The sequence below is a fragment of the Eulemur rufifrons genome, chromosome 19, assembly GCF_041146395.1.
Source record: "Eulemur rufifrons isolate Redbay chromosome 19, OSU_ERuf_1, whole genome shotgun sequence".
NCBI lineage: Eukaryota > Metazoa > Chordata > Mammalia > Primates > Lemuridae > Eulemur > Eulemur rufifrons.
In genome coordinates this window covers 43,852,236-43,875,536 of record NC_091001.1, presented here as the reverse complement: position 1 = coordinate 43,875,536, position 23,301 = coordinate 43,852,236, and the positions used below count along the sequence as shown (strand labels likewise).

Genomic DNA, 23,301 nt, shown 5'->3' with positions numbered 1-23,301 from the left:
GGGAGCTGCTTTTTTTTTTTTTTTTTTTTTTTTTTCCTCACCATGACTGCTTTGGGCCAGAGCAGAGATAGGGTTTGGGAAGATACCAGGGAAGAGGGAGACAGGTTCCTGTTCAAAGGCAAAAAGCCCTTTAAGATTGTGGTCTGCTGGGTTTCAGGGAGTGTCTATGTTTAATTGCATCTTATAAACCAACAACAAATTTTCTACTAGAAATTAGGATGGTGTATACATAATGAATTGTCACTACTGCAAGGACATTCTCAAACAACCATCCTTGCATGTGCCACAGTTGCCTCTTTTTGGCCTTTCCCAGAGGTTTTTTGCTTGTTACTCATCTGTTGACCTGTGTGGGGGAAGTAGCACTCTGTATTTTGAAAAATGCAATTGATGAGATTAAAACAAATGAAATAGGAACAATTAAAAATTAATTTCCAGTTCTCTATCAAAATTAATTGCCTTATCTTTTATATATTTGAGCATGTTAAGCATAATTATTTTAAAGTTCAATTATTCCCTTATATCGAGCCTCCATGAGTCTGTTTCTAGTGTCTCTTGTTTCTCTTGGTTTTTTTTAGTTTTGTTTTGTCTCCTCACATACTTGGTGATTTTTGATTGAGTACAGCACATTGTATCTGAAAATCTATAGTTCAGGCCTAGGATGAAGTTATCTTCCTCCATGAGGATTATGTTAATATCTGACAAGTGACTTGGGATCTAGCATACTAAGATTACTTTAATCCACTTGCAGGGATGAGATGATTTGCAGTCACTTGGAGAGTTGATCGACTTTCAATTCATTTCATTCATATTCCAACGGTAAAGCCCTCTGGGGACCCAACCCAAAGCATGAAAGATTTACCAGGCATGGCTTCCTCTTGGCGGGCTCTGCTCAGCATCTTTGCAGTGTCTTCTGGAACCAGCAGACCCCCTAGGGAGAAAGTAGCCCCAGATGCCAGACATATATCTTTGGGTTTCTTTCTTTTCCCAGACATTGGCCCTGTGATTCTTCACTGCCTTGTTTGCTCCCCGATACCCTCAATCAGACTTAAATATATATACATATACATGTATCAAATATATGTATAGCTTTAAGAGCTGCTCAAAATGGTACACAGACACAGACATAGATTTTGAAAAGATTTTAAGTAGTCCTCAGCTGGAAATTTGGTCCAAATTATCTAATCCACTGATATCAGAAATTATGGTCCTAAAAAACTGACTTTGATGTTCCCCCTGTAAATTAGGACAAGGCTGCCACTATTTGAATTTTTTGTCCAGAAACCATCAAGCTAATTGAACATTGGCTTTTGCAAAGGAGCTTTGTTTAGAGAGCATCACCATAGACACTGGTCACCTAGGGGTGGGGGTGGCACTCGGTAGTTGGGAGAGATAGACATAGCCACAGAGAAAAATAGATTGCCTATTTTCCTGGGTTTTAAAATGCTAGGATCCTAAGGTGCTAATGCCACTTTATATGTGAAATGAGGCCCCTTCAAGGCCACAATCTCATCTGTCATGACGACAGTCTCTGAAGAGGGCGAATCATCATCTGTGGTTGAGTAGATGAGGCTCCAGGAAGTTACATGGCTGGTTCAAGGGCTCTTAAGTTGAAGCCCAGCCAGGCTTTGGATTCATGTCCTCTGGTCCTGGTGGCCTTGGAGGTTTCTTCCTGGATGTGCTGCCAGTCCCCATTCCCTGTGGGCATGTGGGAAGGAGGCCCTGTCTCCAAGGAGATTTGAACCAAATGTCCTTGTGTCCCTGTGGCAGGAGGGATGACAGATTGGGGGCCCTGGGAGTTCTGCCAGACACTCCAGTCTGGCCACCCAGCAAAAGGCCCCATGGCAGATTCTGCCAAAGGAATGCCAGATGGGCCCGGGCGTCTGAGGTCCCAGGTGACTGGTCAGGGCAGCTCCAGCTGGCTCGAGGTATGCAAAGGGAAGGCCACGTGGCTGGGGCAAGAGCCTGCCCAGGCTACCTAAAGGGACAAACAATGTGAGTTAACATTTATTTACTGAGCTTTGAGCATAAACCAGGAAGTGTGCTCAGCACTCTACATGAATCAGCTAAGAGGCAGGCATTGTTATTTACCTGTTTGATGGTTGACAAAACTAAGGCAGAGAATGGATGTGGGCTGAGGAGAAACGGTGACACTTACCCAAAGAACCAACTGATAATAGTGGAATTCAGGCCGTATCCCGAATTCTCTAGAATCAGCCTGAAGCCCTGCTCTGGGCGGTTGTGGACAGGGTCCCTCTTCCCCATCCCCCCCCCCCCCCCAGAGCCAGGGCTTCCACGTCTCACCTCCTAGGGCCCTGTCTGTCCAAGCCTGAATGCCAGAGGCAGAGCCTGGAGGCTGGTGGCCAGCCTGGTCCATACACCGCATGCTTCTGGAACGAAGCCCCTTCTTGGTGGTCCCCGACTGTTCCTTGCACATGCTAGGTGTGCCACTCCTGGAGCAGGTCACATTCACCCGTCAAAGAAACATTGACTGAGGACTGCAGCACCAGGGGAGAAGGGAGGCAGGGTGTGTACAGGGTAGGACGACCCACCGCAGCCCCAGAGCTCTGTCCACGAGTGATGCAGAATCGAGGAAGAGGTGGCCGGAACCCTCAGCCACCCTGAGGGAACCAGGGAGTCAGGTGTTGGGGTCAGAGGAGGGGGATTTTGCGGAGGTGAGCTGAGCCCAAGGGGTGAGGTGAGGTGCCCTGCCTTCACTTTAAGCCAGAAGGAATGGGGCTTTAGAGAGAGCCCCCAGAGAGCTTCAGGGTGTCCCCTGCAGTTAGAGAAATCCAGTGGACGGATGCCTCGCCTCCTATGAAGTTTAGAGGGGAAGAGACAGGCCGGCTGCTTTGATGGCAGAGCTAAGAAGAGAACTGATAGTCAGATCACAGTCAGCATGGGGTCTCCCGGGCCCAGTCCCAAGAGGCCACCTGGAGAGCGTACAGACCTCAGCCAAGGGAAGGTAGAGCTGCCACTAGGTGTCGGGGGCTCCTTGGTCTCCTGAGGCCCACGTGAAATACCCTAGTCAGGGGGACTGTGGGGGGTTCCCACCAACGGCCAAGCTCTGAGGGCCCTTGGCGGTGGCCACAAAGAGGGATAGCTTTAACCCCTGCTGAACCCAGAGCCCAGTTCAGCTGGAGGCTGATCACTTGCACCGCCCAACCCCGGCCCCCACCCCACCAGGCCTGAGCCCGGCCAGGGGTGGTCTTGACTTCAGAGCAGGCGTATTGACGATGACACAGGCCCTGAGGAATAGACACAAGGGCTGGAGGCTCCACAGAGCTGGGGCCTGGGGAGGAGGGCTTTGAACTTGGGCCTGGAGCAGAGAGATCATGAATAACAATTGAGGAAAGTCCAGAAGACCCCAAGACTTGTGGCAGGTGGGGGGGCAGCCTGAGCCCTCACCTGGATAGGCTGAGAGTAAGGGCCCCTAGTTGGCTGAAACAGCTCCCACTGCCACCTCAGACATTGTGACATGAGGAGACTCAACCGCATCCAGGCCTGGAGTCATCCCTTCCTTTTCCACTCCCAAACTCCCCACCCCCCAGTGTGGGGAAAACCACAGTAGAGTGTCCCTTGCTGATAAGACAGGGTCCTCCTGCAGACTCCCTTAGCCTTTCATGGTCCGATGGATGGCCAAAGGGTCTTGGGAAACGCCAAGACTCCCTGGGAGAAAGTCTGTGGATGCCACGTGCCCACAGCAGGGAGGCCCACAGGAGGAGCCCCGGGCAGCGTCCTGGCCTCCCCTCCCCCTGCCCTTTCCCCACAGGCCCCATGGAGGGACCCAGCTGGAGGTACCTGAGGGTGCCCGGGGAGGCAGGGGGATGGCATGGCGCAAGGACCACGGCAGGGCACACGCCTACATCTGTGTTTATGAGGGGCACCCACCTGGGTGGCAGCTGCAGAGGGAGGCTCCCAAGGCCCGAGGGCCTGGGGAGCCCAGCAGGGCAGGGCAGCTGTCCAAGGCCTGCTTTGTCGAAGCCTGTTAATTCCGGAGAAAGCATCTCTGAGTAATGGAATGTCCTCGGAGTGTGCCAAGCAGATAGGGGCTGGCTCTCCAGAGGGTGGCACTGGTTTGGGGGTGGCTTCTCTGGTCCTGCCTCTTCAGGCCTTGCCACACGGAAGACCAGGCTCATCCTGGGCAGTGTGATCGGAAGGTTTAAAGCTGATGTATGGAACCTGGGCACATAACCAGTTGGTTGGGGTCTTAGCCACAGTTCTCACTGCAGGATGAAAGCAACAGGCTTTATCACTTTCCAGCCTACAACTTGGGCAAATCCTTTATCTTTCCTGGGTCTGACCGTTATCATCTGTAGAGTGAGACAATGACACTTTCCTCCCAAGGCCACTGTGAAGACTCAACACACTCAAGTGTCCCTGCTTGTGAATGCTGGCTTGGAGCCAGAGGAGCGAGGCTGTCCCGGGTGGTGAAAAGCCCAGGGGCTCCCAGGGAGCTCGGCCCTGAGCTGACAGCCACCAAGGAGCTTGCCCTCCCTTCCTCCCCAGGGTGCGGCCATGGGCTGCGAGTCTAGGCTCTGCTGAGCCGCTTGCCCAGAGTGAGGCCCAGCCTGTCCTGACGTCCCTCAGGGACAGAGACCGGGGCTGCCGCCTTCCCTCTGGAAAGGTCCTTCTTGCCTCAATGGGGCAGCTCCGGGCTCTTTCCTTCCCCCAGGATCTGAAAGTTGCAGCTAATTGGATGGCAGGGAAGGGTGTGCAAGTGCTGGGTGCGTGCTGCAAAGGAGGGGAAGAGGGGGTGGCTCCGGGCTCCGTTTCCATGGGAACCACTGGCACAGGCTGGCTCCTCAGGGCGCCAAAAAGGGAAACTTGGCGAAGGTTTCAGCACCTGGCTCCTGGTTGGTTTCCCTGGGGGCTGAGCAAATGCCCAGGAGCCTGCAGGAGCCCCCCTCTCCCAGAGAGGCCAGGAGCCCTCATCCCCTTCCTCCAACCCTCACCTCCCTGGAGATCCGGTGAGGTCCTTCAGCCACCCTGAATGCTGTCCCAACCTCGGACCCAGGTGGGGACTGAGGATACTTGGGGAGTATAAGGAGCTTATGCTCTGGGGAAGACTCTCATACTGCAAGGCCTTGTGAGGTGTCAAAGGGAGATAATGGGGCAGGGGACAGATGAATGAGGCAGGAGGACCCCTGAATGTCACCCTGCTGAAGCTGCCCTGGTGGCTGTCACTCTCTCTGGGTGGTGAGCCCGTATCTGCAAGGCCCCTGCAGACCAGCACCTCCAGTGAGGTCCCTGAGGGGAGGATGCTTCAGATGCAGGGGCTGGCACCTCTATGGCGGTGGGGCAGCAGCTCCAGCTGTCCTGGGGCCCTTCAGGATGAGCTCACCACAAGGGTCCCACCACCTTGTGTCTGTGAGGGGTGGGCAGGACAGGGGAGGGGCTGGCTTGCTCTGGAATATGTCTGGGGAGGCTCTCTGGGCTCCATGGCTGCCCCTCCTCCCCCCTTGGGGCAGGAGCTCCCCTCCCCCCAGCGCCTGCCCTCCCCCACCCCGCCCCCTCCCTTCTCTGAGCCCAAGAAGAGTGGGGAGCAGAAAGAGAGTGTTAGAGAAAGAGACAGATGCTTGCCGGTGACAGGGGTAGGGGAGAGGCCAGGATTAGGGACCATGTGTAGAGATGAGAGAGAGAGAGAGAGAGAGAGAGAGAGAGGGAAGGCAGGGGGTGGAGCGGTAGAAGCCGGCAGGCAGGAAGGGAGGGAGGGAGGGGTGGGCAGGGGGCGGGCGAGAAGCCGCCGGTGACAATTATGTGTGGGTCCAAGCAAACATGAGGCAGCTGCCAGCCGGCTGGGGCAGAGTCCCGTCTGCCGGGGCTGGGAGGTGGCGAGGCCGGCAACAGTTTCCTCCCTCCCGCGCCCAGCATGCAGCAGGCTAAGGTAGGCGCTGGCGGCTGCGGGCTTGCCCTGGGGTGGGGAGCGGGGGCTTCTGGGGCTTGCTCTGCACCGGGGAGCCTTGTTGTGCCTCCTTCTTTCACTTTCACTCTTTCTTTCATCCCCGGCTGTCCCCTATAAGGTCGCTTTTGGGCAAGTGAGTGTTGGGGTGTCCTGGCTGGGAGGCTGGAGTCCTGGGGCCGCTTTTGGATGGGAGACGCTTTAGAGTTTGTGGAAGAGAAGCTGGACAGAGGAGGAGCGTGCGACAGGGCCTGTTGAAAAGGTGCTTTCCTTTCTGTCTCCTCTCAGGTCAGCCCACGGCTGGTCCTGCTCAGATAGGTCCCTGGGGCAGGTGCCAGGACAGCGACCCTGCGCCTGGCCCCACAGCACTTAGGGCTGGGGGAGGGGTGCCTACGGGGAGGGGGCCGCTTGTGCTTGGAGGCCAGCCAGTGAATGCATCTTTTAATTAATCATTCAGGCAATTAATGAGTGCCTTCTTCTTCTAAAAGTGCTATGAGACCCCTAACGGGGACACTTGCTAATAGTTCTCTCTCAGTGGGGCTGGCGGGAGGTTGGAGAAAGAGAACACGAGGAAAATGCCTGGCATAGGGTTCAAGAAACAGTGGTGAGGAGCAGGGAAAAACGAAGAAAGGTTAAATGAGGAAGAAAGGAAAATAAGCTGGCTCCTCCCAGCCCCCAGGAGACAGTTTACCCTCAGAAAGTCTGGCCTGATGCCCTGTGCTCACATGCTGGGGACAGTCTTGCTTGGGAAGAAGGAAGAAGCACCGGCATTAGGTCTCACAACAGAACTCCCCAAATGACAGTGGTTGGGGCAGGGCTGGCTGTATTTCTCTCTCATGCAGAAGTCATCCGGGGCAGGCAATAGAGGGCTGGCAGGGGGCCCCCTGGTCAGCAGGAACCCAGGCTCTATCTGTCTCATCCTTGAGGTTACCTTAAGGTCCAACATGGCTGCTGGAGCTCCGGCCAGCAAATGCAGGTGGCAGGAAGGAGAAAGATGGACGGGCAAAAGGACCCAAACAAAATCTGGGTCCTGTGAGCAGGAAAGAATGAATATTGAGTTGACATCCCACAGTCTCTCCCCCAGAAAAGATGGCTTCTTGCCTCTCTTTCACCAGTGAGGACAAGCAGCCCTGAGCAGATTTGTGGCTGGCTTCAGGCCACACTGTCTGCAAACCCCAGGTGCCCCTGCCCCCGGTTCATCTCTGGTTCATCTCCCAGGAATGCCAAGAGGATCGGCAGAGGTGATGACATGAAGCCTTTTGCGCACGGCGACACGGCTCATTGGAAAGGTGCTTTCTCTCCCATCACCTCATCTCCCTAGCAACTGCCAGGCAAGGCAGGGCAGAGCAGAGAGACTTCATGCCTTGTCCCAGGCTCACACATATGTGCTCGCTGCACATACATGCCACATGCAGCACAGGTCTTGTGCATCCCCAGGGATCAGTATGAGCATGTGCATGCACCCCCATGTGCCCTGCGACCCTGCTCACAGGCAGAGACAAGTCGTGTGACCCTGCATGTCCACAGAGACAGGGATTTCTACAGAGTCAGGCTGCACACAGATGTGCACACGGCCAACTCTGTCCACCAGCAGAGGACAAGCCCCTTCCCTTGCTTTTCCTCTGCTGGCCCTGACTGCCAGCAGTCACTCTGGGAGCTTGGCCACCCCTGCCCCTGCTAGACAGGCAGAGCGAGGGGTCCAAGTCCTGCAGGGGCATCTGGCCCTCCCCTGGGCCATTGTGCCCCCACACTGCCCTCTGTCCTCCCCACAGCCTGCTCCTGGATGCAGTGGATCTCTCTGGCCTTCCTGTGGCTGGCTTGGCCTGAGACAGGAGCAGGTCCCTTCTGGGGCTGGGCCAGGCAGGCTAGGGGAAGCCGCCATTGGGTCCCTCACCAAGGTCAGCAGAAGATTATGAAAAATAACCTTCCTCTCTAGTGGCAGCAGGGACAATCAGAGCACAGGCCGGGAGCTGGCCTGACTCGTCACTGTCGTGGTCAGTGGCTGCCCCCAGTAACACCCCATGACTGTCTGTCCCCTCAGCCTTCTCCCTGCACTCCCAAGCCATCCGCTAATCCTCACCTCATCCCCGGGGGGCAGGCACTGCTGCTCCCATTCTACAGACACTGAGAGTCAGAGAGGGGAACCAGCTAGTCACAGCCTCAGGGCTCCATGAGCTGGAATCCATGGGCTCTTAGGAAAGAGGAGCCGGCAGAACCGCAGGCTCCACTGTGGTGGACATGGCTGCCGTCCTGGGTCTCCGGGGTGTGATCTCCTTGTAGCCCAGCGCATGCACCGGGAACCTCCTGCCTGGCTTTCAGCCTTCTTGCAGGGCACCCGTGGGAGATGGACCTGAATTTGCTCCCCCATTTCCAAAGACAATAACTGAGGCCCCAGGTTGCACTGGGGGAGGAAGATGGCTCTGCCTCTGCTCTCCAGGTGGAGTCTAAAAGGTCCGGGCTGAGGGGCAGGAGCCCTGAAGTGGCCTCCCCTTGCTCCAGGCCATTGTCTCCTGCATTATCTCCCTGCACCCTCATGCAGCCCATGAAGCAGCCCTTGGTACTGTCCCCACTTTACAGATGAGGAAACAGAGGCCTGCCCTAGACTGCAAGCTACAAAGTGTTATAGTTGGGATTTGAACTTTGTCTGTCTTATTCCAAAGCTCAGGTCCCTACAGCTAGGGGGTCACGGGGAAGACCACATGGGGGAAGGGGCACGCCTTTAACCAGGCAGCTGAGGAGGTGCCCCATCCAGCCATGGGCCTGGCTCCCTGGACTGTGGCCCATTTCACCCTCTGAACCCCCTAGTGAGTGCTGCAAGGGAGACCTCACCCTGGCCACGTCCCCTGTGACCTTGAACCAGCTACCCTGCCCCCTTTTGGGGACTGTGGATCCAGCTGTGAAGGAAAGGACCCCAACGTTTTAAATTCAGGTTCTCTTTTTTCATCAGAATCCTCTGCAAAGGTAGAGAGCTGCTTTGCTGATTCAGGGGCTGGGGCTTAGAGCCCACCTGCTCCCTGCAGCCTGCCTCTTGGCATCTCTGGTGACTTCTGGGAGCAGCTGCAGGGACCCAAATGTGGCCTCTGAGAGGGAGAAGACACTCTTGGCTCCCAACACAAAGAAAGAAGAGGGGAGAGAAGTTGGCACACCTTCCTTAGCTGGGGCCCCAGCCCCGGGGCAGGAAAGAGACAGAGCAGGAGGGAGGGCGCAGGGTGGGGCGAGTCACTGTGCTGCTCCCTGCCTGCGGCTCCCCAGCCCCAGCTGGCTGATGGTCCCCTCGAACAGGTGCATCTGTCAGCTGTGATCAGCCCATGTCCTAGAAGGCCACAGAGCGGCCATGTGACAGGGAGAAAGCCAAGGGGACCTGCAGGCCCCAGAGTTGGAGCAGCTGAGCTGAGGCAGGAGGGCCTGTCCCGTGCCTCAGTTGGCCCAGCCTCCCCCTCTGATCTGCTGCCTCAGCTCCCTGCCCAGCCGGCCCCCGCAGCAGGCCAACCTGTGCCTGAGCCGTGCTCAGCGGGGCAAAGCAGCTGCTGGTCTTCGCTGGCCTGTCTCCTGCTCTGCCCGCTGCTGTCTACCCTCCCCCACCTCGGGGCAGGCAAGGGGCAGATCCTGGGCCCCCTGCTGCTGGCGCCACCTGCCCCTGTGCCCAGCCCTGTTTTAAGATCCTCTCTCAAGATGAGCACTCTGGGAAGTGGCCCCAGAAAATGAAATTCTAATCCCAACTTGGCCCATTGACTCTGGGCAGTGCCTGTCTCCTCTCTGGGTCTTCCCGTCTGGGCCTGAGATACACTCCTAGTCTCTGCCAGGCCTCACCAAGGCTTGGGGCCCTGTGTGGACCAGTGAGGGGCTGGGAGGACACAGGCCTGGTGGACTCAGCCACCAAAAAAGTACCATGGCGCAGTTCTCTCCCAAGCCTCATGAGCACACACAAGTGCCACAGGCCTATCACAGAGCCCCGATCATCACCTTTTGGTGTTGAAGGGCCCTGGCCAGCAGAGGGAGGTGGCTTGGAGAGGTGTCACAGCTGTACTTTGTCAGCTGGTGGCCTTGGCTTCACATCAGACAGACCTGGGCCCAGTCCCAGTCCCTTCCCACATTGGCTGTGTGTCCTCAGACAAGTTGTTTAGCCCCTATGCCATCGTCTCCTCATTTTCCTGGGGAATCATGTCTGACCTCCGGACAAATGAGAGCCTATACCAACTAGGTTGGCCAGGCCCTGGGCACAGGGTGAAAGCTGCATAAGTGACAGGAATGTCAATGTCATTATTTTCTGGCTGCTGAGTAGAGCCTGGGAAGGCACCCCAACAGCAAACATTGCCATGAGCAGCTCAAGTCAACCCCTGTGTTAATGAGACACCCTCATTGCTGGGCAGTGGGTGGAGCTTGTGTCAAGCTGGCAGCCATCAGAGGCAGGGCCGGGACAACCCAGTGCTCCAGTGCTCTGAGAGGGGCAGGGCCCAGGGCCCTGTGTGTGTGTGCGTGTGTGCACACATGCCTGTAGGGGTGTGTGTATGCAGGTGTGCCTGTAGGCATGTGTATGTGTATGTGTGCATGCATACACATAGGTATGTGTGCAGGTGTGTATGTGTATGTGTGTGTGAGTGTGTGCATGCATCTGCGGGGACTCAAGACAATCTTGGCTGCTCCCTCACAAGATGAGCTGCTTGGCCCACATCTGCCTGTGCCCAGGGGTGGGTGGAGAATCCAGGCTTCCAAAAGCCTCCTCATTCCAAATCCTGGGGGCCCGCACGACACAACACCCACCACTGCTTCCTGCCATCTGTCCCAAGTGATGGAAATAGAGCTAGCGACGACACGCGGCTGCTGGGTGGGCCCATCCGCGCTGCAGCAGCCCTGTGCACGGGGGAGGGCAAGGCAGCCCCATGCCCAGCAGTCCTGTGTCCCCTGCTGGCCCAGCCCTGGCCTTAGGGCAGCCCTCCTGGGAGGGAAGGGGGTTGAAAATCTGGAGACCTCTGCCTGCCTCAGACAAGGCCCAGAATTTTCTGTCTGGTAGGACACTCTAAGCCTTAGCTTCATTTTCAAGTCTACTGAGGAGCTTTATAAAAACAGCAGCCCAGGCCACTGTGAATCAAATAACCCTGCCCTGGGCGGGCGGACTGCAGTGACGTTGCTGGGCGTGGGCTGGGTGGAGCATTGTGGTATTCACCTGAAGGAGCTTTGCTCCATCACCTCACGTGACCTTCCCCGCAGCCCTGGGAGGGCAGGTGGGGAAACTGAGGCCCAGAACAGTCAAGTGCTTTGTCCAGGTTTGCCCAGCTAGGGAGTGAGGGCCAGGATTCGAGTCCCTGTCTGCTGACCGCAGACCTCTTCCCTCTGTGCTCAGCTGCCTGAGATCTCCCCCCTCCCACCCCCAGCTACCTGTGTCCTCTGGACTGGGGTCCAGGGGGTCCTGGTGGCTCTTTTGAAGCCATTGGTTGCTGTCTCCCATCCTTAAGTCTGTAAACGTTTCACATACGCATTCACTCACAGACCATTGCCTCTGGAGAATGTGGCTGGGTATCCTGGGTCTGCCAGGGCTCTCCCCGGCCTCCAGTCATGCACCCCCATCCCCCAACAGGCTGCCATGTGTCCATGGGTCACCTTTGCTGAGCCTTCTCTGGGTTGCTTTCTGGGGGTTCTCTGGAGCCCAGCTGACAAGAACCGCAGAGACTAAACTAGCTGCTTAGGGTTTTGCCTTGGTGCCCCCCTAATGGTCTGCCTCCATCTTCTCAGCCAGATGGGCCCCCACAGGACAAAGTTGTGTCCTGTTTCATGGGGCAGTGAGCAGGGCAGCTGCCCCAAGGGCCACTTGGCCTTCTGGGGCACCTGCAGGTGTGGGTGGGGAGCCACAAGGTGGAATGTCCTGGTCCAGGTCCTGGTGGTTTGTTTCAAGTGATCCCGCCTCTCTCCATGGTGTGGTGAGTGCTCAGGGGACGGCGCTGCTGCCGGAAGAGTCCAGCTATGCTCAGGGGAAGGTGGGAGGCAGGGGGACAGTTCTGCTCCCTACATCTCCGTGGAGACAGTTTTCTCAGTAGCTGAGGAGTCACTCCGACCCCTCCATCACTGCCCGCATCTGAAATGGATCCTGAATACCCGCCACAGTAGCATCCCCACCGCCCATCCCACCACCTCCGCCTGGCTCTCCCTCCCTCCCTCTCCTGGACTTGCTCGCAGCGCCCCCCCCTCCCCGGCCTCCTGCCTCATTGTACCCTAGCCTGTCCTCCACGCTCCACAGGGCCACCTTTCTGAGACAGCTGACACTGAGCTAGCACTAGGCAGGGAGAGAACAACTGGGGGCAGGTGTGGCCCGCCAGGAGGAGCAGGTCTGAGAACCATCTAGAACAGTGCTGTCCAATGGAGACATGACATGAGTCACAGATGTCATTTAAAATATTCCAGAAAGCACATCCGAGAAAGTAAAAAAAAAAGTGAAATTATTTTAATACTATTTTATTAAACCCAGTGTAAATTATTATTTCAATGTGTAATCAATATAAAAATTATTAATGAGCAATTTTACACTCTAGTAAGTAATGATTTGAAACCCAGTGTATTTTTACATGGATGGCACAGCCCAGTTTGGACCAGCCACACGTCAAGCCCTCAGCGCCACATGTGGCGAGTGGTCGCGACACTCGGGCCTGGAGAGGTGGGACTGGCTGAGTGGAGCAGGTCCCCAGCCATAGCCAGAGGGGAGGCAGGCTTCCTAGGCTCTCTGCGCCCCGCCGTTACTGGTGTCGCCTTGTCTGTCGTGAGCAGTGCTATTGTTTCTTATTTTTTCTTTACGTTAACTCCCATTTTAAGTTTTAATAAACTCATTTAAAGGAGAATCTTTAAATCGATATTGCGAATGGAAAGCCGGTAGCAGAGAAGGTAACCACAGCAGCGCCACGAAACCAAACCAGAGGCTGCCTGCTGAGGCGCTGACGGAGGCCACGCCCTCTCTCTGTAAAAGAGGACACTTACCGGCCTTAGAGGGGCACCGTGGATCTCAATGACCTCCCAGACTGTGTAGCAGCATCTTCTCAGGGTCAGCGACCACAGACCAAAGCCCCCCGGGACACGGCTGCTGTTGAGCAAGGGAGAACTTCACGCACTGCGGAGACCCTGGCGGGCTCCATAAGACGTGAGAGGGAATCTATTACAGGATGTGGCTTTGGCTGGGTGGTTTGGGTAATTTTGGGGTTTTAGGGAACCTCCAAAGGTTGGTGCGAGCATTAAATAAGATAACCTTTCCGACACCTAACCCAGCACCTGCATCGCCGATGCCATCCCTTTTCTGTCCCTCCCCACCTCCCCAGGCCAGGCGGGCTTGGAAGGAAGTTGAGGCCTGCCCTTGGCCCACCTGGCCTGGCAGGAGCTGCAAGTCTTGGCCCCCAGGTGACTGGCAGTGATTGGCCCGGCCCACCAGCAGCCTCTGGCCTTGAGGGAACTGTGAGCCTCAGAGGAGGCTGTAGTTCCCAGGGCCTGCCCAGGGCCATTTCTGGGACATGGCCCCAAACGCCCACACTGCCAGGTGTGCCACCCAGGCCTCTGTGTGACCCCAGGGCCCAGAGCTTGTGGCTTCACTGGTCTCTGCCACTCAACCCTGGCCATCCCCTGGGGCCGGTGAATGACGATTGGTTCTGTCACCCGTTAAAATAAGGCCAGCATGAAGCAGGAGCAGGAGCAGAGAAATTCTCAGGTGAATTGTGGACAGCATCAGGCACTTTCACCCGATCATGCATGAATATTTATTGAGGCCCTTGTGTGTTTGTATTTTTTAATACTTCTTTGTGTGTGTGAGAGTATGTTGGATTAAAATTTTTATTGAGCCAGTTGTAGATTCACATGCATTTGTAAGAACTAACACGGAGAGATCCCATGTACTTTTACTCGGTTTCCCCAATGGTGGCATCTTACAAAACTACAGTGCAATATCACAGCTGGGATGCAGTGATGCAATCCACCAATCTGATCCAGATTTCCCCAGCTTTACAGGCACTCATCGGCGTGTGTGTGTGTGTGTGTGTGTGTGCATTTAGTGCTATTCAATTTTATAACATATGTCGGCTCCTGTACCCAGCACAGTCAAGATGCAGAACAGCTCTGGCCTTTTAATCTGGTCTCCAGTCCTAAAACTCTGTCATTTCCAAATGTTATATAAATAGAATCACACAGTCTGTGACCTTTGGAGATTGGCTTTTTTTTCATCCAGCATGATTCTCTAGAGACTCATCCAGGTTGTTGTGTGTGTCAATAATTTGTTTCTTTTCACTGTTTAGAATTCCATGGTAGGTATATACCACAGTTTGTTTAATCATTCACCCATTAAAGGATATCTGGGATGTTTCCATTTTGGGGCTATTAAAAATAAAGCTGCTCTGAGCATCTGTGTACAGTTTTGTTTGAACATAAATTTTCATTTATCTAGGATAAATGCCCAAGAGTGCAATTGCCGGGTTGTGTGGCAATTGCATGTTTAGTTTTATAAGAAGCTGCCAGACTGTTCTCCAGAGCAGCTTAAGCATTTTCCTTTTCCACCAGCAATGTAGGAGTTTCTCCACATGCTCCCCAGCATTTGGTGTTGTCACTATTTTTTATTTTAGCAGTTTGGATAGGCACATAGTGGCATCCGACGGAGGTTTGCCTTTCCCTGATGGCCAATGACGTTGAGCATCTTTTCACGTGCTTATTTGCCACCCATATGTCCTCTCTGGTGGAATGTCTGTGCATGTCTTTTGCCCACTGTCTAACTGGTTGGTTTGCTCTTTTACTGTTGGGTTTAGGAGTGGGGTCTCTCGGGTGCTGGGCTCTGTGATGGGGAGGAGCAGTTTACCTGCCGGCCAGGGCCGCTCTCACAGAGGGAGGAGACGGAAGATGTATCAGAAAACAAAATAATAGGATCGGTTGTGAGGAGGTGCTGGGAAGTGCTGAGATGTAGACGCAGAGGGGAGGGTGGCCCTGGGGCCTGACACCCAGGGAGCCTTGAGTGTCGAGGGGGAGCAGCGTTGGGTGCAGGGGCAGTGGGGAGCGGCAGGGGACAGGGCAGCCATGTGGGAGCAAGTGAGGCTGGTGTGAGGGGCAGAGAGCCCAGGCTGGCAGATGAGCTGAGGCACAGGGGCTCCCGGAAGGAGTGAGAGGGCATTTAATTCCTGTTCCAGGCTCATCAGGGCCCCAGCCCTCCTGGCGCACTCACACAGAGGCACTGCAGGGTGAGGGCCAAGGGGGCCGCCTCTCAGGGCTCCCTCCTTCCGTGTCCAACAGCCTCCCAAAGTGACTATTTAACATTCCCTGACAGCTCAGTCAGACCCTCTCCCAGACAGACAAGTGTCAAATATTCATTAGGATGACCCAGCGGTCACTCTTCCCTCCCCCACGGTGTGATGGGCCCAGTCCACAGGCCTCGGCTCCGGGTGGTTGTGAGCTTGGTTGCTGGACCCCCTCCCCTCCCCTCCCCGAGGCCCCTTCCCACCACCCACCCCATAAAGGGAGGCTGTCCCAGGCAGGATCCTGGCCCATCAACCAGATGGGGGACCTGGCCCCAGGCTCCCACCACCACCCTACCCTGGCTCTCCACCAGGGAAAAAACACACTGGGACTCCTTAGCCTGGGAGGGCGACACGACATTTCTAAATAGTTACTCTTGGAAGCCTGCCGATGCAGCTGGGGGCTTGGGAAGCACACTCCCAACTTCTGAGCTCTCTCCAGGGACCTGGCACTAGGAGCAGCCACGGAGGAGAAGCCTCTGGCCAAGACCACCTGAAATGTGGAGTCAGAACCCTACACATAGAGTGTGGCTCCGGCAGCCCCAAGACTTCTCAGGGACTTAGTTTCCTCATCTGTAAAATGGGGGTGGTGTTGGCAACCTCATGCAGTTGTCACGGCAATGCCATGACTTGGGGCTCAGATAGACATGCACTATGGGGACTCTCAGCCTGTACCAGGAGGACAGGGCCACTGTCAGATGGAACCCAGGGACACCCAGGGGGTCTCCCACAGCAGCCCCAGCCCAGGGCTGTGAGACAGAATCCCCGTGACTAACCGACAATGTCCTGAGGTGGGTGGTGATGCGAGGCTCCCAAAGATAGGTGGGCCCACCTCAGCTTCTCCTGGTGTTCTCTGCTCGCCCCACGTGCAGAGCCGTCAGCAGAGAATTCATGAAATAATGAAGCACCCGCACCAGCTGCCCATCTCTCCCCCACTCACCTCCTGACTGAAATAAAGACCTCATTCATTGAGGCCATTTCTCTCTTGAATAAGATTTTTAATAATGAAAAAGATCCTCTGTGACCCAGCCTGAGCAGGACATATGTGTGTGCGTGTGCGTGTATGTGCACCTGTGCACATGTGTGCATATGAGCGTGTGTGCATAGTGTGTGCGTGTAGGGAACCTCTGTTGGCATCCCAGGCCTCCCCGCCCACCCCCCGCTGTCCCCCTCTTTCTGCCCCATTGAGACTGCCAGTGTCCCCGCTTGCTGCAGCTCTGGCACCACTGACCCCCTCATTGCCAGGCGAGCCTTGGAGAAGGGGATGATGTGGGGGGCGTTGCCTAGGGTATTGGGGGCACACAAGGGTGACATCTGCAAGCCAGGGGATTGGCAGCTGGGACCTGGCTAGGGAAGGCCTGGAAGCCAGCAGAAGGGGTCTGGGCATCGCCCTGACTAGGTGGCCACTTCACCAAAAGCTGACCAGGAGACCCACTGCCTGGCCCAGCTGTGGACGGGCCTCACGGGGCCACAAGCCAATGAAGCCCCTGGAGGTGTGTCCCCCCTGACTGGAGCCTGCAAGATGCAGCAGACCAGTGGGGTCCCAGGCCCTGGGCCCTGGGATGGGGTCAGTGTTTTCAGCAGCAGCAAGGTGCTCTCACTGGTCTCTGTCGTGGCTGACGTGGCTGAGGTCTGGCTGCCTGGCCCTGCCCTTTGATCTGGTCTGTCTTCCGGGCCCGGCTCCCTGTCCTTCCTGGGAGGCTGTGGCTGGCCTGGATCCCTGCACCAAATCTTGTGGTGAGAATCAGCCTGGGTCGGTCTCTGTCCCTTGCCCCTGAGAGCAGGGCCAGTGCAGGGGCTACCTTGGGGGCCACGTCCACAGAACCCACCGATGACACTTCTGTCTGTTTCACTTTGAACAACCAAATACTTTTCAGCACTGTGCAAAGGTAACACACAGGAGACCCCATGACCCTGGAAGGGCATTGCTACTCCACCACCCCAGTAGCCTCTTTGCCAGGCAAACAACCCCACCTCTCAGAGCCGGGATCCACGCGGGGTGCAACCCCTCTCTCAACTGGAACTCGGGCAGCACGTCACAGGCAGAATGAGCATGAGGGCCACCCCACCGGTGGGCCATGACCCAATTGCTAAGCCTCACCTGTACTCCCGCTGTCCCAAGGCAGCAGCCAGACCCGACAGATGCCCCGAGGGGCCACTGTGGCCGACTGCAGCCTGCTATGCCCAATCCCCGCCCTGAGCCTCACTGGCCACTCTGCTGCCAGCGTGGGAACTGAGGGTGGTGGGCAGTTTGGGAGCCAGGATTGAGGGGCTCAAAATACATAGTAGGAAAACATATCTTGCTGCTCTGGGGACAAGCTCACGTCCCACTGTCTTTTTTTTTTGAGATAAGTTTTTACTTTACTGGCCAGGCTGCAGTGCAGTGGTGTGATCATAGCTCACAGCAGCCTCAGATTCCTGGGCTCAAGCGAGCCTCCTGCCTCAGCCTCCCAAGTAGGTAGAACTACACGCATGCGCCACCCCACCCAGCTTGCTTATTTATTTATTTATTTATTTATATTTTTTTAAGATGGGGTCTTGCTATGTTGCCTGGACTGGCCTCAAACTCCTGGCTTCAAATAGTCCTCCCGCCTCAGCCTCCCAAAATGCTGGGATTACAGGCATGAACCACCATCTCTTAATAACCCACCATGGCTCCCTCTCTCCTCCAAGACACCCCCAGTCAGTAGCTTGAGCTGTTTCTTCAGTTCATTGCACAGCCTAGGCGGTGGGTCCCCTCCACGTGCCCCTCCTGGAGTGGTCCCCCTGCGTTTCACTCATTCTCAGCTTGCCTCAAGGTGAAACTGAGGCAGCAAAGGGCCCCGGAGGGGACTGAGGGAGCCCAGCTTCACTGTGTGACCCTGTGCAGACCTGCTCCCCGCTCTGGGCTTCAGTCAAGTGAGGGATCTGGACTGTGGTCTCTAAGGGCCCATCCAGCCAGGGTAGGGGGTTCGATGAGCAAGTCCGGGCTCACTGCTGACATCCCCTCTCTGGACTCCTCACAGGGGCCCATCAGGCAGGGTGCAGAGTGGAGGAGACCCGTAGAGGCCTGGCAGGAATAGGGGCAATAGGCGGGTGCTCGGGGAATGGGCTCCTGGCCTGTCAAGCCCCTGGGTGGGGTGAAGGCTGGCCTCCCCTAGGACAGCAGGGTGGCCTGGGGGTGATCTGGAAGTCCCCTCGGTGAGCAAGGGCTCAGGGCTGCTCTGTCTGTTCCTGCTGCAGGAAGGGATGAAGGCATCGGACGGCAGCCTCCTGGGGGACCCTGGGCACACACCGCTCAGCAAGAAGGAGGACATCAAATGGCAGAGGCCACGGTTCACCCGCCAGGCCCTGATGAGATGCTGCCTGGTCAAGTGGATCCTGTCAAGTGCTGCCCCGCAGGGCTCAGGTAGGGCTGGGTGGGGTGGGGCGAGGGTGGCAGTGGGGACTCTGTTTTGAACTCTGTCCTTTCTGAGGGCTCAGAGACCACCCTGGCACCCCACCCTGGGCCACATCACCTCTGCCTCTGTTGGGAGGTATTTCCATTCATTTGTATCCTTCCCCATTCGAGGAGTGTCTGCTCCACGCAGGGCACTGGCTCCAGGCAGGACCCATGGAGGGCAGGGACAGAGGGCTGGGACTGTACTGGGGGTTCCAGCTGGGTAGCTGGGAGGACAGAGCCAGGCCACAGCCTAACAGGCCAGGCTCCAACCCAGCCTCAACTAATCTGCTGGGTCACCTTGGACATCTCACTCATCCTCTGTAAGAAAGGGACCGACACCCACCCACAGGGCACTTGGAAGAGGGAGATAAGGAGGTTCTGCCCCCAGCTCCTCCTGGGTGCTGCCCCAGGCACCCCAGGGCTGGGGCTGGCTCTTCGCCCCAGGCTGCATCTGGGGTGTTTGTGGGGGAACCGGCAGAAATGGCTGCCTGTGCGTGCTGTTGGTGATGTCTGGTGTTAGCTGAGTATGACAGAGCAGGAGAGGCAGAAGTGGCCTCATGTAGCACCCACGGTCTCGTGCACCTGTGCACACATCTCACACTCACACCTGTGCATCTATCACACACAAACTTGCACACCCACCCTCCATGCACATGCAGGTACGCACAGGTGGGTACACACGCCACGCGTGCTTACACACACCATGCACACTTACGTGCTCACATGAACACTCACCACATGCAGGCACACGCACATGCACGGGGTCACACACAGGGCGTTTCTGAGAGCCTTCCTCCTTGGCTTCGGGGAGCTGCGTCTTGCTTGCTGTCTGGGACGCTCTCTAGCTGTGTGATTTCCAGGGAGCCTCAGTCCCCCCACCTGGAGAAGGGGCATAATAGCCTCCCAGGCTGGATGGGTGTCGTGCACGGAGGGGATGGCCTGAGGGGCCCAGGGCAGACAGTAGACACAGTGGCTGGTGGCCATCCCCAGCTGTCCATGAGCGTGCTAGAGGGGACAGGGCTGCTACATACTGGGGCCCCATCTCTCATCAGCAAACCCACTCCAGGACATTCCCGGCACAGCTCCCACATCCTCCCTTCCACCTCTGTCACCTCCACTTCCCCATGGAACCCATCCGTGATGCTCGGTCACCCTTGGCATTTGTCCCCGACCCTCTCCCACAGAAGCACCAGCACTTGTGAATACCTGTGTGAGGTCCACATGCACCTCCAAGTTCTCAGGGGGTGTTGGGTTTTGCAGGTGGCAGAAACATGATGAGGTCACTAAAAACTCCACTAAAAGCTCATGCAAATAGTTCAACTGGGAAGGAGGCATCTTCACAGCGCTGCTTGTTCTGCATCAGGGTAAAAAAAGTCCCTTCTCCATCAGGGTGGGAACCGAGACAGTGCTGAGCCGTGGGGCTCTGGCGTGGCTGCCACAGGTGCCCAGGGAATTCAGGTCCACTCTGACTGGCACAGCCTCACATTGCTCAAGGGTCAGATTCCTTCCTGGCCTCAGTCCTCCAGGGTTTTCTTGGTGGCAGCCAGTACTGGAGGTGTGGCTGCTGCAGAACCCTCCTTTTCATCCCCTAGATCCTGCAGATGCTCGACTGTACCTCCCGTCACTGCCACGTCTCTCTGGCAGGCAGAGGTGGCTTGGGAGGGGCTGGGGCTGCTGTGCCTCCCTTGCCAAGGTTTTCTCACACCCGTGACAGCAGCAGCCATGCTGAGTGGCAGTGACAGGGAGAAAAGCCGGCCAGGGAGCAGGCATGGCAAGTTCAAGGTCACAAGAAGACAGGCTGAGGGGTCCCCACCCCAGCTCAGGGCCTTTTCACATTCAGCTCCTACACCCAACTGTCAAGACACGTTTGCTGACCGACCTGTCAAAGGCACACAGTAGAAGGGGCCAGGGCGGGGCCAGGGCACCGTGGAAGGGTGCGTTCCCCAAGTGGACGTGTTTACCAGCCCCTGTGCTGGGCGCTGAGAGCAAGTGTCAAGGACAAAACTGAGGTCCGATTTGATGGTGTGAGGTAGGCAGAGTGGCTGTCATCGCCCTGTTTTGCTGAGGCGTCCGCTGGAGCACAGGGAGGTCATGCGACTCAGCAGGTGGCACAAGGGGTGGGGTGGGCATGGGGGAGGGCTCGGACCTGCAGCTCCCTCCATAAGCTCCAGGCGGGGCGTCCACCCTGATGTGTGTCTTCCGTGGGAGCTGAAGGGAGGAACAGCAGGGGACCTCGCAGACGGAGGAGCCAAGACCCCGACGGGCCCTTCGTGTCCCTTGGGCACAGCTCCTGGGCCTCCTCTCCTCAGTCCCAACATGTCCCTTGCATGTCCCTCTAGGAGGATTCGCCTGGTGTGGCCACACTGAGGGCTTTGTGTGCGTGTGAAATGCTACCCAGTGCACGGATGCGTTGCCTCGGCTCCCTGGGTGCCTGCAAGGCTCTGGGTACAGAGAACAATGGGTGCCATTCAGCGCAGTCCCATTGCGTGCCCCGCAAGGCCCAGCGCACAGTCCTGAGTCCTCGGGAGCCTGTGGGAGTCAGTCAGCCCAGACACTGTGCCCTTGTCCTTGGGGTTTTTCCATTCAGTAGGAGTGAGGCCAGAGAGACACGTCTGGGACGGCTGGGAGCGGAAGTCACAGTCCAGCATGGGTGTCCCTGAGGCTTGGGCAACGTGGAACTTCGGCAAGGAATGGGCAGGACTCAGGGGCCCGGGACCAGCTGCGGCTGTGCCCCGGGTGCTCACTCCTGGGCTGTGAAGGCCCGAGATGGAGTCAGGAGGTGGGCGGGCCCAGGAGATGGGGAGTGCAGGGCAAGTGGCATGGCCGCACCTGACCCAGGACGAACACCCCATCCTCAGCCTAGAAGCTCAGGGACCCCTCCTCATTGACCCAGAGCTGTGACTCTGACCTGCCCAGCACGTCTCCCCCAGCATCTAAAGTCCCTCCTGGCAGGACGCCTCTCCAGGGGTGTGGCTGATGCCACAACACGACAGACCTGCTTCTCAAGTCTGGCTCCCCACTAGGGCCGTGGGACTTGGGTTTCTTCAACTGTTGGACTGGAATAATATTAATAATACCACCCACAAAATGGCCTGGGGTCTTGGCTGCAGACAATTCTATCCAGGCTGGCTGGATTAAGCAGAGAGACATCTGCTCCAGGCCTAGGGAAGTCCAGAGAATGAGGCCTGGACGTGACAAAGCCAGGGGCCTGCCTGCCACTAGGGGAAATGCCTCACATCGTGGGCAGCTCCGGCAGGAACACTGGAGCAGTGGCCACATGCTTCTGTGTGACACAGCCCAACCATTCCTCAGGCAAAAAGACACACTCCTACCCCTCCCCCAAAGGGGAGACCCACATCCTCTGCCCACCACATCCGTCTCTGGGAGATGCTCACTCCTCCCTGGGATCCATCACAACCCATGTAAAATCATAAAGTCACCACGCCAGGGCTCCTGACAGAAAGCACTAGCAGAAAGGTACGGGGACAAAAAGTTGAATTAACTTGTCTCTAATATTTTGGGTCATTAAATATGAAATGTCCAATTTCTAATCAAAAGTTTAGTTTATTATATCTCATACAAGAAGCAGTACAATCAATCGAAGTATTCGCCTTTGACACAGTTTTGCCATCATAATGGTAGCCTGTTTAGGCTAGCAGCGAAGAAGCCTGGAGAGACAATGGTGATGAAATCGCCAAAGGCATTTTCCACAGCTTGTTGAGAATTCAATATTTTTTCTTGCAAGAAGTGGTCCAAAGCCTGGAAGAAGTGGTAGTCAGTTGGTACAAGGTCTGGTGATTACGGTGGATGACAGAAAGTGTCCAAGTCCAGCCTCTGTAGTTTGAGCAATGTTGTTTGTGCGACACGTGGTCAAGCGTTGTCTTGCAACAGGATTGGCCTGTCTCTGTTGACAAATCTTGGCTGCTTAATCACAAACATCCTCATTATTTCATCCAATTGGTTGCAGTAGACATCCGCTGTAATCAATTGACCAGGTTTCATGAAGCTGTAGTGGATAATACCAGCGCTGGACCACCAAACAGACACCATTAGCTTTTTGTGATGAATATTTTGTTTTGAACTGTGTTTCAGCACTTCATCTTTATCCAACCATTGTGCTGAACACTTGCGATTGTCAAAAAGAATCCATTTTTCATCACACATAATAATACAATGTAAAAATGGTTCACCTTTATGTCATGACAGCAAAGAAAGACAAGCTTTGAGATGATTTCTCTTCTGACGATCATTGAATTCATGCAGTACCCAGGTTGAGGGAGGGTTGCTTTCGTTACCTTTTGTTACCTAACAAAATACCCCAATATGTAGTGTCTTAAAATAACAATTATTTTGTTTGCTCTCAGTTTTGTGGGTCAGGAATTTGGGCAGGCCTCACCTGGCTCATTCTTCTATTCTGCATGGCATCAGTTATGATCATTCATTTGCCCTCATTTAGCTGGTGGCTGGGCTGGGTTGAGAGACCCAAGAAGGTTCTACTCACATGTTTGCTGCCTCAGTGCCTGTCTCCCTCCACATGTCTGCTTGGGCTTCCTCACAGCATGGTAGTCTCAGGGTACTCAGACTTCTTACATGATGGCTGGCTTCCAAAAGGAAAATTAAGGGAGTAGTCGCAAGGGCTCTTGAGGCCTGGGCTCCGGAACTAGTACAACATCATTTCTACTGCATTCCGTTGGTCAAACAAGTCATCAGGGCCAGGCTGGTGGTTCATGCCTGCA

At 55.9% G+C, this 23,301-nt stretch overlaps 1 protein-coding gene across 1 annotated transcript in view; it reads left to right on the top strand.

The window, feature by feature from the left end:
• The first annotated feature begins 18,357 nt into the window (after positions 1–18,357).
• KCNIP3 (potassium voltage-gated channel interacting protein 3) overlaps positions 18,358–23,301 on the top strand; it is a 71,851-nt gene continuing 66,907 nt past the window's right edge. The window contains exon 1 of the mRNA XM_069494205.1: positions 18,358–18,532. Coding sequence (XP_069350306.1) covers positions 18,373–18,532 — 160 coding nt within the window. The 5' untranslated portion in view covers positions 18,358–18,372. The remainder of the gene's footprint in view (positions 18,533–23,301) is intronic.